The following is a 12,007-nucleotide window of genomic DNA, read 5'->3' as shown; positions in this document are numbered from 1 at the left end:
TGGACCACTTTTTGCTTATTTTTGCTGAATATCAGATCTTATGTTTATGTACATATTTATCTAGTTTTGTTTACAATTACTTATATGCATATTGTCATAGTTATATTGAACTCTATGTAGTATGTGGAAAATATGACTACCAAATTTTGAGATATGCTCCTTTGCAACATCTACAGCATCTAATTATAAATGAAAGTTATGATTTTTCCTTGGGGAAAAACACACAATTTAAAAAAGTAATTGTTTAGAAAATAATGTACATGATGAACTTTTAAAAATATTTAAAATCTAAAATCTATCTAATATAGAGTCCCCAATCTTGAGTCACGGCGGCTTCCCTCAAGGAGTAATACCATACCACGTGGGTTCATATTGGGGGATTTATATTGAGGAAAAAATAGCATAATGTATTGGGGGATATTTAAGGGGTAAGTGGTTTTTATATTGCCAAGTATAAAAAATGGAGCTCAATATTAATGATAAAATACAAAGGGGTGTAAAAAATGTTAATGAAAAAATGGATACCTACAATATCTAGTGGAAGTAGGGGTTTTTTAAATTGGGAAGGTGTATTGGGTTTGTATTGGTAGGGGGTTAAATAATGTGATTTTTAAGGATGTTTTCCAATATGTAGTCAAATTAAGGGTATTGTTTAATATGCCACAAACGCACGTGATAGGTCAGAGGTTCATTTAGTGAATCCCCTGTGTCTTGAGTTCTACAAAAAATTATTTATGTGGGTTTTAGAAGAAAAAACCAAAAAAAACCAGTAAGAACTAATAAACTTAAATTTAGATAAATTGAACTCATAATCCCAAATTTTTCTATGAATCTAGACATGTTGGTTAAGGGTTATATTTTTTTACCTTTTAAAGTGATTATAATATGACAAAAAGCATACCTTTGCATTTCACCACTTTATGAAACAACATGTAGACAACATAATCTATAAAAATTACCATATCCATAATTTACATAACATAATTTTATCAAGAAAAATAACATGCATGAAATCAAAACAAATTAAATGAATTCACATCTAGATTCAAAGGTCATCATCCTTTGCCTGATAAGAGAAGACTATGCAACAATCAAATGTAACTAAAAAAAAATCAACTCATAAACTACACTAAATATTTACATGAAAGGCCCCATTTAGGGAAAACCACGGGAAATAAATTAGTATGTTTTAGTACATCAACAATGAAAAACATATTACATTTCACTCGCTTCATCTTTGCTTTTTAACCACATCCTATTTACTCACAAAATCACACCTTTATATGAATTTATTTCATTACAATACATGGGATAGATTTGGTCTCACACTTAATAGAATGGCGAGGCTAATTCTTTGAACATTCATTTTTATTGTAAAGGAAAATTGATACATAATATTGTTTTTAAGTACATAAAATAGATGACAAGTACAACTTTTATAGAAACTTTATTCACCCTTCAAATGAAAAAAATATAATATAATTTTCATTTCAATATTGACAAATAATTTTTAATATTAATTTTCATTTAAGGCGTGGAAAATAATTTTCTACATTCCTATGATAAACTAAAAGGCTCTTGATGAACAATGACAACTTCAATTTTGGACCTTGGTTAGAACCATGTAATTTACATAGTTCTAATCAACCCAACCAATCACTTCAAGGTTTCAAGTAAGAAGGGGGGAATAACTACATGGTTTCAGCTTAAACAACCTATCACTTCAAAGTTCGAAGAAGGATTTCTAAGGGCTAGCACATATGTTTTCCCTCTAATGTGTGTCAGGTTACTCCAATTATCCTTACAACATTATTTCATGTAATGGGTTTCTAAGGGCTAGCACATATGTTTTCCCTTTAATGTGTGTCAGGTTACTCCAATTATCCTTACAACATTATTTCATGTAATGGATTACGTCAAGAATCTTTAGAACGGTATATTTTCCAAATCCTAATTGTGCTTAATGGCATCAAACATTATCCAATACATATGATGGGATTCTAAGTATTCAAAACAACATAGCAGTGCATCTTTTATATATGCAATACATATGATGGGATTCTAAGTATTCAAAACTAATATTGTAAATCTCATTGCTTACAACATTTGAAGCATTCAAATATGATCTTATATATCATCATATACAACATTTATTATTCTAATGCGTGGTGTTTATTCATATTCCCAAGACTAATTGTTTTCTCAAAGAATTAGTTAGTGTTCCATGATGTTAATTATCTTCTCCCAATGTCATGAAGAAGAATATTGAACCGCTTCTTTAAAAACACAATTTTAAGATGATAGGTACATCCAAAACTATGTCAAGTTTGGTGCAACCAAAATTGCTTACCAAGAGGTTCCTTCGACATCAACATCAAGCACTTGGACCCTCAATATAATATTTTTTTTGTTATTCTTGCTAGATTTATAGGTTGAAGGATCTACCCAAAAAAATAGAAGTGTTGCATGCGTCATATTCTTTGTAGGTTCACAAATCAAAAGGTGTTTTGAGGGAGCATGGTGGGCTAACAAGTTACTCGTCATAGGTTTGAGGGTACCACCCTCAAAGGAGTTTTTTTTGGAGTCCATTTTTGGTCTATTTTGTGCTTTTTCAATTGAATGGTTTTTCAAAGCAATGACATTGAATGGTTTTTCAAAGCAATGACCATTTATTTTGGTTAAGGAATCATGTTGTAATCTAATTCAAGTTAACATATTATGATTTTAGATGCTATAGAATATATTTAAATTATATGTGAACAATAAATTTAGTACAAAGAAAAATATCTAGGTTTCTTGATTTAGAATTTCCAAGATAAATATTGATATACTGTGTGTGACATTTTATACTTCAATTTATTTTTTTTTAACTCTGTTAGTGTATTTTTCTTGCATAGATTTAACACTTCAAAAATCCCTAGCACTTGAAACACATCCTCTTACCGTATAGTTATTATATGTAATTTTTTATATCAATTTTATATATTTTCTCATTATGTGAAAAAAAATGTTTAAATATATTCCATTCTTTTTTATTTTCCTTTTTTTAATGATCTTCATTGTTAATCTCCTTCCGCAATTCTCAATTTGTACTTAATGATTCTTCTATGCTCCATTATTCATTTCCTTTCACAACTCTCAAACTATATTTTCTTGATTCTTTAATAGAAGAGGTCTTGAAGGAACAATAAAATTAATCAAGAAAAACTTTGTTAATACAATAATCACTTACACTAGCTTCTCAAGGATGTATCATTACAATATGACACACTTTTGCTTTGTTTTAGGTAGAATATTTTGGAGACACTACACATGTTAATTTTTGCTTTGTATATAATGTTCTATATCAAAAAAATTGTGACATAAAAGGCATAAGAAAGAAATTCATGATTAAGTTTTGTGTCATTCTATCTATACATTTTGATTTTAAAATACTTCAAGTCATTTTTATCATTTCATTTCAGATTTTTCTTTTCCTACAACTCATGGTATCTTGATCTAACAAAAAATGTTGGGGAGTTGGGTCCCCTCATTGGATCGAAGGTTATAATCTCCTACTACTTTTAGGTTTCCCCAAATAATTTCTACAAGTTATTATAGTTTAAAACCCACATGCTAGCTAACATGATATCAATGTGAAGCTTTATGCATATAATATGAAATAAGGACAATCTTACAAGTTAATTAATGTTTTTGTTTCTTTTTTATTATTTGTTTTTAGGATTGATTTGGGGAATGGTAGACAAGGGCATTGTTTGGGATTTTACCAAAACAATTGTTTTATCTATGGGTTTTGGGGGTAAAGATTATAAAAATAGATCCTATTTAGAGTTTTATTAGCTCAAAATTAGAATAAAATAAAATAGAAAATGAAAACAATTTAGGGCTTTAGGCCATGAGTTTTATCTCTCCTCCACCCCACCCTTCTCTTTCTTCATCTACCTTGTTTTCCATAAACCCTCCTCCATCTCTCTGTTTTTCCTCATCTCCTCTTTCTACAACCATTTTGTCTCCTCATCTCCTCTTTCTACAACCATTTTGTCTCCTCCTCTCCCTCTCTTATTCTCTCTTATCCTCCTCCTCACATCTTCTCCCTAACTTGTCCTCCCTCCTTTTTTGTCTCTCTTCCTCTTTTTCTCCAACTCCTCTTTCGTCTTCCACTTTGTCTCCTCTTGTTTTTCAACTGTCAACCCCTTCCTCATATTTTTCTTCTTCTTATCTTACCATTATTCATCGTATTTTCTACTTAATCTTCTTCCCCAAGTATTCTTTCCATTTTCCCCTCCAAACCCTTCTCCCTCTTCCTTTCTCTTCCTATTCCTATCCTCTTATGATTTTTCAACATATCCTTCCTCTTCTTTAATTTTCCCAATATTCGTCATCTTCTCCTCCTCCTTCCTCCTATTCTTGTTCTCTCCCTCTTCCTCTTAATCTTCTTCCCCTATAATTAATTCATCTTTCTCTTTCCACCTCCTCCTTTATTCTTCTCCACATTGTTCTTCTTCTTCCCTCCTGTCTTCTTTTCTCTCGATTCCTTTCCCTATTCTCTTCTCTCACCTCATTTCCTTGACACTGGCACAATTTATCATATAGAAGATTTAAGTTTTGAATGAAATAGTCTCAAACAAAATGGATGCAGTGCCTATGAAGCTAGGACAAAAAGAGATGCTACTAGCAATGGTTTAATCAATGAAACCACAAGTGTGACTACCCCACTTTCTCATGTAGGTAGTCCATACAAAGGATGGTAAAAAAGGAGAAGATTTAATGAGTAATTATACTTTAAATCATAGATTTGGAATTTCTTTTCAAATTAAAAAGGGTGTTAGGTAAAGTGATGAAAAGAGAGCAAAGATATTCACTAGTTCAAGAGAACTTAATAGATCAATTGTATTATCTTAATTATCTTAATAGAGAACTGAATTATCTTGTATTAAATATCTATTGTTCTATCCATATTAGAGTATTTTTTAAGGATTTAAATATTATGCCTATGTATAGTATTATAGGCAACTATTCCAGTTTAAAAAGTCATACATATAGAATGTAAGCAATATTCAATAAAAAAACATTTAATTTACAATTAGAATTGGTAAAAAGTTATCAAATTCATCCATTTATTTATATATATGTAAAAACTAAGTGAATTTGTGACCAAATTATCCAATTTTTTTTAAGAAAATGTAAAAAAATAGTCAATTTGCCAAATTTCGCTTCTAAAATTTTCCTTGAGTTACCATACACTCATCTTGTTATAGATATGAATTCATTGATGAACATAGGATCATAATAAAGAGGAAAATGGTAAAAACCCGAATAGTTAACTTCCAATGGGTAAAAAAACAAAGGCCAAGATGATCCACAATCATAAATTTTATGTTTACTCATGAGGATTGAATCATTATAAATGGAAAATGCTATAACAACATTGGTTAATTGTCTTTTATAGCTAAAAGTAATTTGGATCTTGTTATCTGAAGCTCTTTATTTTGGGGGGAATTATTTACAAGTTATAATTATATTAATTATATTTCTCTTTAAATTAAAAAAAAAAAAATAGAATTTATGTAAAAATGGCTTAAAACTTGTTATATGTACTATTGGAAGTAAATTATTATTAAATTTGTCTTTAAATATGCTAGTTCAATTCTCTTTATTAATTTTACTTTAATGTAAAAATTCACCCATCATTAATTTCCTCTAAATTATATTAATAAAATAAAAACATAATTATAAAACAACTTCAAACAATAACCATAATACTAACCATTATAATTCAATTAATATTAATCATTATAATTCAAATGATGTTAATCATTATAATTTTATTATAAAGATTATGTTAATAAAATAAAAACATAATTATAAAGCGAATTCCAACAATAACCATAATATTAACCATTATAATTCAATTAATATTAACGGTCATAATTCAATTCAATTGATGTTAACCATTATAATTCCATTGAATTGATTGGATTGGATTAGTACACTTTTATAAAATAAAATAATATGTATATATTTAACCTAACAAACGAAGTTCTACATTCTAAAAATCTTATAATAAGTAAGCAATTGTTATAATACAATATATCAAATTAAATGATCTATAAAATAACAAAATTATATTTATGATAAGGAATAGAAACCTCGAATTCATTAACAACATAAGAGAGTCAATGACATTGAAAAAGGAACGCAGGATGACAACATAATTTCCTCCAAAGGTATGCGATGAGAGAATTTAACAGCGAAAAAACGAGTAGCACATTGCAGTACATAAAAGGAAATAAAGTCCTTGTGACCCCAAGGCAAATTTAAGGAATTAATGTTAAATTTAAGGAATTAATGTTGTTTTTCAGTATTGAAAAACTTTGGTTTAGGCGTACATAGAATTTTTTCAGGATTATTCAATATAGTCATGTCATAGCACTGGAAGTTGAGCGGGGAGGTTATCATTAGACCCTCCCAACCATCCAAGCTATACATCATTGAAAAAAAACAAAAAATAAACATAGCCACAACATCTACTCAATCTAAAAACGATAGAGTCTCTTATCAATTTGATATTGTTGTTACCACCACTTTGTTTGCAGTTAACATCACAGGCTCATGCCCTGCCTTCACTGTAAAAACCTGCAAAATAGGTTGGATTTCATGCTGTTAAAGAATTTACCATCATAAGTATATACATTTTATTTAAATTTAATAGTTTAATTTTATTGTAGATTTTGAAATATTTGAAAAATCTAAAATATTTTGAAAATTACATAACTGATTATATTTTGCAAATTTCCCAAAAAAAAGAAATTTTAATAATTAAACTTAAATTTCCACATTTAAAAATCATGTAACTAAATTCAAACTTAAAAACAAAAAATTCTAATAATTAAACTTTAAATTCCACATTCTCTCTAATTAAAAACTTGGTTGCCAATCAGATTGGAAAGATAACAGTCCTTTATCATTATCAAATAACAGCTTTTTATAATTATTAATAATATTTTTTTTACTAAATAAAAATATTTATACACAACAAAATAATCACCTCACTAAACCACTACAAGACTCAGACCCATTCACAAACCAGGCATTAAAAGTTTTAACCTTTAAATGCTAACTAGCACTTCAGTTTTCGCTGTGTTTGAACACTGGATTTACTATGCAAGTGGACTTTCATTTACAACACTAGTGAAGAAAATAGGTGTGCCCACCAGGGATGGAATTTGACGGGCATTTTGCCCGTCATAAGGCTTTTTGAACGTATTTGACGGCTGGAATTTGTCCATGCCCGTTTTGAGTGAAGTGCCCTGAAGAATTAAAAACGTATTTTTGACGTTTGGAAATTTTCCCAAAACGTTCTTACGCCCGGCCCAAGGTTAGAATTTTTCGCTATTATTGGCTATTCGAATGATGTCGGCGGGTAATTGCACATGCAGAGCGTCAGAAACTTTTAAAAATAAAATAAAATAACGTTTATAATGATTGCTGCATGAGGCAAGTAGCTCATTGAATTGTGAATCTTGTCCAAATGTTGGAATCTTTCCCTGGACGATTTCGGGGATCTTGCATGCAATTTCCAAGTTCCAACCGTAGCAAACCCAACGCATTGCGCATTGCCCATTCTTGTTTTCTTTGTACAATCGAGTTCATGATTCACACACTCTCTCAAGGCATTGTCCATTCAAACTTACGCCTGTCCCACAGGCTCCAGCTCAAGATTGGCTCCAAGGCCCATTCAAACTTACGCCCGTCGCCCAGCTCAAGATTGGCTCCAAGGAAACTGGGAGGAAATTACAAATTGGTGCTTCAGGTTAGTGATTGATTTTTTATTCTTCAAACACTGTAGGTCTGATTGCTGCTACGTTTTAATTTTTGATTTAATAAGTAATTTAGTTTTTTATTTCACAAGAGATTTGTATGTGTAACTGCTCACAACTCTTAACAACACTCTTATCAGTAAGATAGGTATGTAAATATGGAAAGGCATCAGAAAATTTATTAGAACAAATGAGTGTTGATATGGATAGTTTGAAAAATACCTATTCAATTAGATGGAATATGCAACATCGCACGATACAGGCTTACTAATGGAATATGTAATGTAGCCCTGTACATCCATATACTGTGATGGAAAATGTTAGATGAGCTTTCAAGTACATATAAACCAAACTATATCCAAACCTGATACCATTCCACCTATTAATATTTGTTTTTTAATCTAACATTGTAATTGATGTTGGCCTAGAGCCTAGATTCAAAGACCTATTGGGAGGAAAACAGAACTTTTGAACAACAACCAAAACTAGTTTTTCGATTAGTAAATAGACGCAAACATTGGATTTCCTGAACAAGAGAGTGGAGTAATTCCCAGAGCAAACACAATGGGAAATATAGAGAGCTTGTTCAGAAAAAAATTCGTTTCCACAACCATGATGAACACCGTGATCAAGATCTGACCCGTTGATGCGACGCAGGGCTCGTGCGGAGTCTGGCGTGAAAAGAAGCGAGGGATGCTTTGCCAAGAACAACTTGCCCACAAGACTATAATGGGTATCCACAACAGTATGCGGGCAAGTCATTCTTGGCTGAGTAACACACTCTGCTTCTACATGCAAGACGCTACACAAATTTCTTCACAATTAGCGTAATTACTGGATAAGGGAATGGAGTCTAGACCGACGGAAGAAGGTAATTTATACAGTTAATAAGAACAAATCGGCCAAACGGAATGGACAAATCGAATCACTTGAAATCTAAAGTTTCTGCAAAAAAAATATATTCGATGCGCCGAGTATGCTCCACAGGTTGACGAGCATAAATTTTGCACGTCTCAACTAGTCTATGTATCTCGACTTTCATAGCGGCTCACCGAACTCGGAGTTATGGCATAATACATTGCAATAACTTGAGATTTAAGTGAATGATTTCAGTAGTCGGAAAAACTCGGATCAGCGTTCAAATTCCAATCCTGTCATCGTTCAGTGCGCACTCAGCAAACGATGAGATATATGTTGAAATCCTCATATCATATTCAACATATAACAACTTCCTTAATTTGATATGAGATTCAACATATAACAACTTCCTTAATTTGATATGAGGAAAGAGATGAGATATGAGGATTTCAACATATAACAACTTCCTTAATTTGATATGCCTTTGTTTTTACTTCTTCTTCAAATAAATATTAATATAGATATGAGGATTTCAATATATAGCAACTTCCTTAATTTGATTACCCTTGTCTTTACTTTAAATGAGCAAATTTCAAATGTTCAACACTTTTTATTGAAACCTCCCTATTGAGTTTTTTCAAATTTTGGATATGAAAACTTTCAACATAATTATTTATTGAATGGTAATTTTTTAATCAAAACTTTATTAGTGAAGGGTTAATTTATTACGAGAACATCACTTTTGAAGGGCAAAATTTTTAATATAACGTTTCTTGACGGGAAGCATAAGGACCCAAAACGTCAAAAAAAAATTGTATGACGGGTAAAGAGAAATCCAAATTCCAACCCTGGTGCCCACTGTCCAAGCAAAAGATTTATTTAAAGAAAAACTAATTATTAATTTGGAATATAATGGTCTAAAATAATAATTTATATAATGTTATTTTATTTTTATTTTATTATGATTTTTTTTAATTCGTAAATAGATTTTGTTGCAATTAATTTGACTAGAAAAATTTCTACCGGTACAATCAGTTCTGGAAATTTTCTTGCAGTCTTTTTCTTCAGGTGGTTCCTCTCTCTGGTGGCCAACCTCTTATTCGTCACTTTGGAGCTCTTTTATCTCCAAGACTTTTGGAGCTCTTTTATCTCCGGGACTTAGAAGGAAACTGAATAGTAACTGTTCTATCTGTTTTCCCCAAACTTCCTTGATAAAATCTTCATTATATCTAAATCTTAGCCTTTTCCAGAATTACATAATTTATTATTTTTTTTCCACATCTGGGGTGTTACAGTCTTGAAATTCGTTGGGATGAAGTTGGAGATCCTTAACACAATCAACCATTTTTCTTTTAAGTGTGTAGGTTTATCTCTGTAGTTGTGCATCATAAAATTTATTTTATAAAGGGGAAAGACAATTAAAAGATTGTGGATTTCATAATATATAATTTTAATTCATGCAAAATCGGTAAACAAATTTTTTATTTTTTTTAATAGTGGAATGTTACTTTCTTTTTAAAATATAATGTATAAGATTATTTAAATTCATGTATTTGGTATATAAATGATGCAGTCTAATGGAGATAATAATTGGTTCTTATGCATCAGTTCTATATTTTTCAATGTGAATTTTACATTTTTTGGAAAAATGTTTTGAAATTAAAAACTCCTATAAGATTACTTAAATTCATGTATTTAGTATATAAATGATGCAGTGTAATGGAGATTATATTATATATAATATTTTCTTTAATTAATTAAAACAAAACAAAACAAAAGCAACATAATAAATTTCGACTTTTGATTTATGTGTACTATTAAGACTGTTTTACAATTTTTTAGAGGTTAAAACCCTACTATCAATATAATATTTGTTGAAGAATTGATCCTAGATCTTCCTTGGATTAAGTTTGACAGTTACCAATTCACGATATTGTTAAAAAAACAAAACTAACCCTCCATACAGTTTGGCCAGTTCACTAACCAACAGATTGACTAGTTCACTGCCCGCTGCCCGCTGCCCTGAATAGTGGTTAGAAATAAATACAAGTCCACTTATATTTATTTACTAGTATCATTCAAAGCAGCACACACGGCCTGCGAGTAACTCGCCCCGACTGTCAAAGCAAAAGATTTAAAGAAAGAAAAACAACCCATGAAAATTGAAATATAATGCTGTGACCAATTCACAAACAACCCATCTGAAGCTCCAACTTTTAAAACCTAGCTAGCACTTCGGGCAGATCGGGCAGTTCACTGCTCGCTGCGTTGAAGGGTAGATGTAAGCAAATGTTAGTCCATTACATTTGCTTACAGGTACCATTGAACACAACAGCAGGCACGCCCTGCGTCAAAGCAAAAGATTTAAAGAAAAAGAAGATTTGATTTACCTGTATAGTTTTAGAACCATTCTTAGCCTCTCAGTCATGGCCGCAGCTCTCCCAACAGTCCAGTGCACAGTCTATGGACCTGTCCTTTTCATGGCGGCCGATCGTACAGGAAGAGCCCGCCATGGCATCACGAATGAATTTGACGCGAGTTGTTCTGCTCTTTTTGAGGGCGTGGAGTAATGATGCGGCCATTGAAGCAAATATCTCCCTTTTAATGTTTCCCCTCTTCGGGGGAAGCCTGCCCATCCTTTCTTGGACTTTGCTTTCCTAATTTTTCTTTCAGAACCCACTCCCAGATACCCGGCACTGGGCAAGATCAGAATTGTTGGGCACTGGTTTGCTAGACATGCCCGCCACTTGAACTTTGTTGCAGATAACATCTGAATCCCTGAGACGCCAGGTGAAATTTCGCCTCTCCTTCTGTCATGAAGCATGAAATTTCGGGGAACACCCCCGCTGAAACACCCGCGTCTCTGGTTTTGGGAAGCATCCATTTCCACGGCATCGAAATGTGTCCCTAATGCAAATGAATATAGTACATGTTTATTTTTCTTTTTAGTTCTTTTATGAAAACGAATGTTCTATATTTTCCCTTACACAAATTAGGTAGGTTCACATTGGTAGGTGCTTTGTTTTTTATAATAATTTTGGAAATTTAATAGAGTTAGTAATTGTACTACATGTTGTAATGAGAATCCTTTAAGGTAAGAATATAGGAAAAAGAGAAGATGGAAGTCAAAATTTTATGCAATTTTATTTATTTAATGGATATGTGCGAAAAACTTCCAAATTTAAATTTTGTATAATATAATTATATCATGGATTATAATTGCAAGATGAGTTTATTACTAAAATCACCATTTGTAAAATTAATAGACTATTTTATTAAATGTTTCGTCATTTCAATATCCATAATTTATTTTAAATTTGAATGGATAT

General features: G+C 31.2%; 1 protein-coding gene across 1 annotated transcript; it reads right to left on the bottom strand.

Annotated features, from left to right (window-relative positions):
- Nucleotides 1-6,515: 6,515 nt before the first annotated feature.
- Nucleotides 6,516-11,576, bottom strand: LOC149188489 (uncharacterized). The gene is made up of 2 exons (XM_089413022.1): nt 11,069-11,576; nt 6,516-6,636 (listed from the first exon to the last, which is right to left on the bottom strand). The coding sequence occupies exon 1, from the start codon at nt 11,560-11,562 to the stop codon at nt 11,140-11,142; it is 423 nt and encodes a 140-aa protein (XP_089269148.1). The 5' UTR covers nt 11,563-11,576; the 3' UTR covers nt 6,516-6,636; nt 11,069-11,139.
- Between the last annotated feature and the right edge of the window lie 431 nt (nt 11,577-12,007).

This window comes from Pinus tabuliformis, chromosome 3_1, assembly GCF_031772625.1.
Source record: "Pinus tabuliformis cultivar Carrire ecotype Pingquan chromosome 3_1, CPIR1, whole genome shotgun sequence".
NCBI classification, from domain to species: Eukaryota; Viridiplantae; Streptophyta; class Pinopsida; order Pinales; family Pinaceae; genus Pinus; species Pinus tabuliformis.
This window is presented reverse-complemented; position numbering and strand designations above follow the sequence as displayed.

What these genes read in the sequence shown, in the direction of transcription:
- LOC149188489 (XM_089413022.1), bottom strand. Translation starts at nt 11,562, where the DNA reads ATGGATGCTTCCCAAAACCAGAGACGCGGGTGTTTCAGCGGGGGTGTT.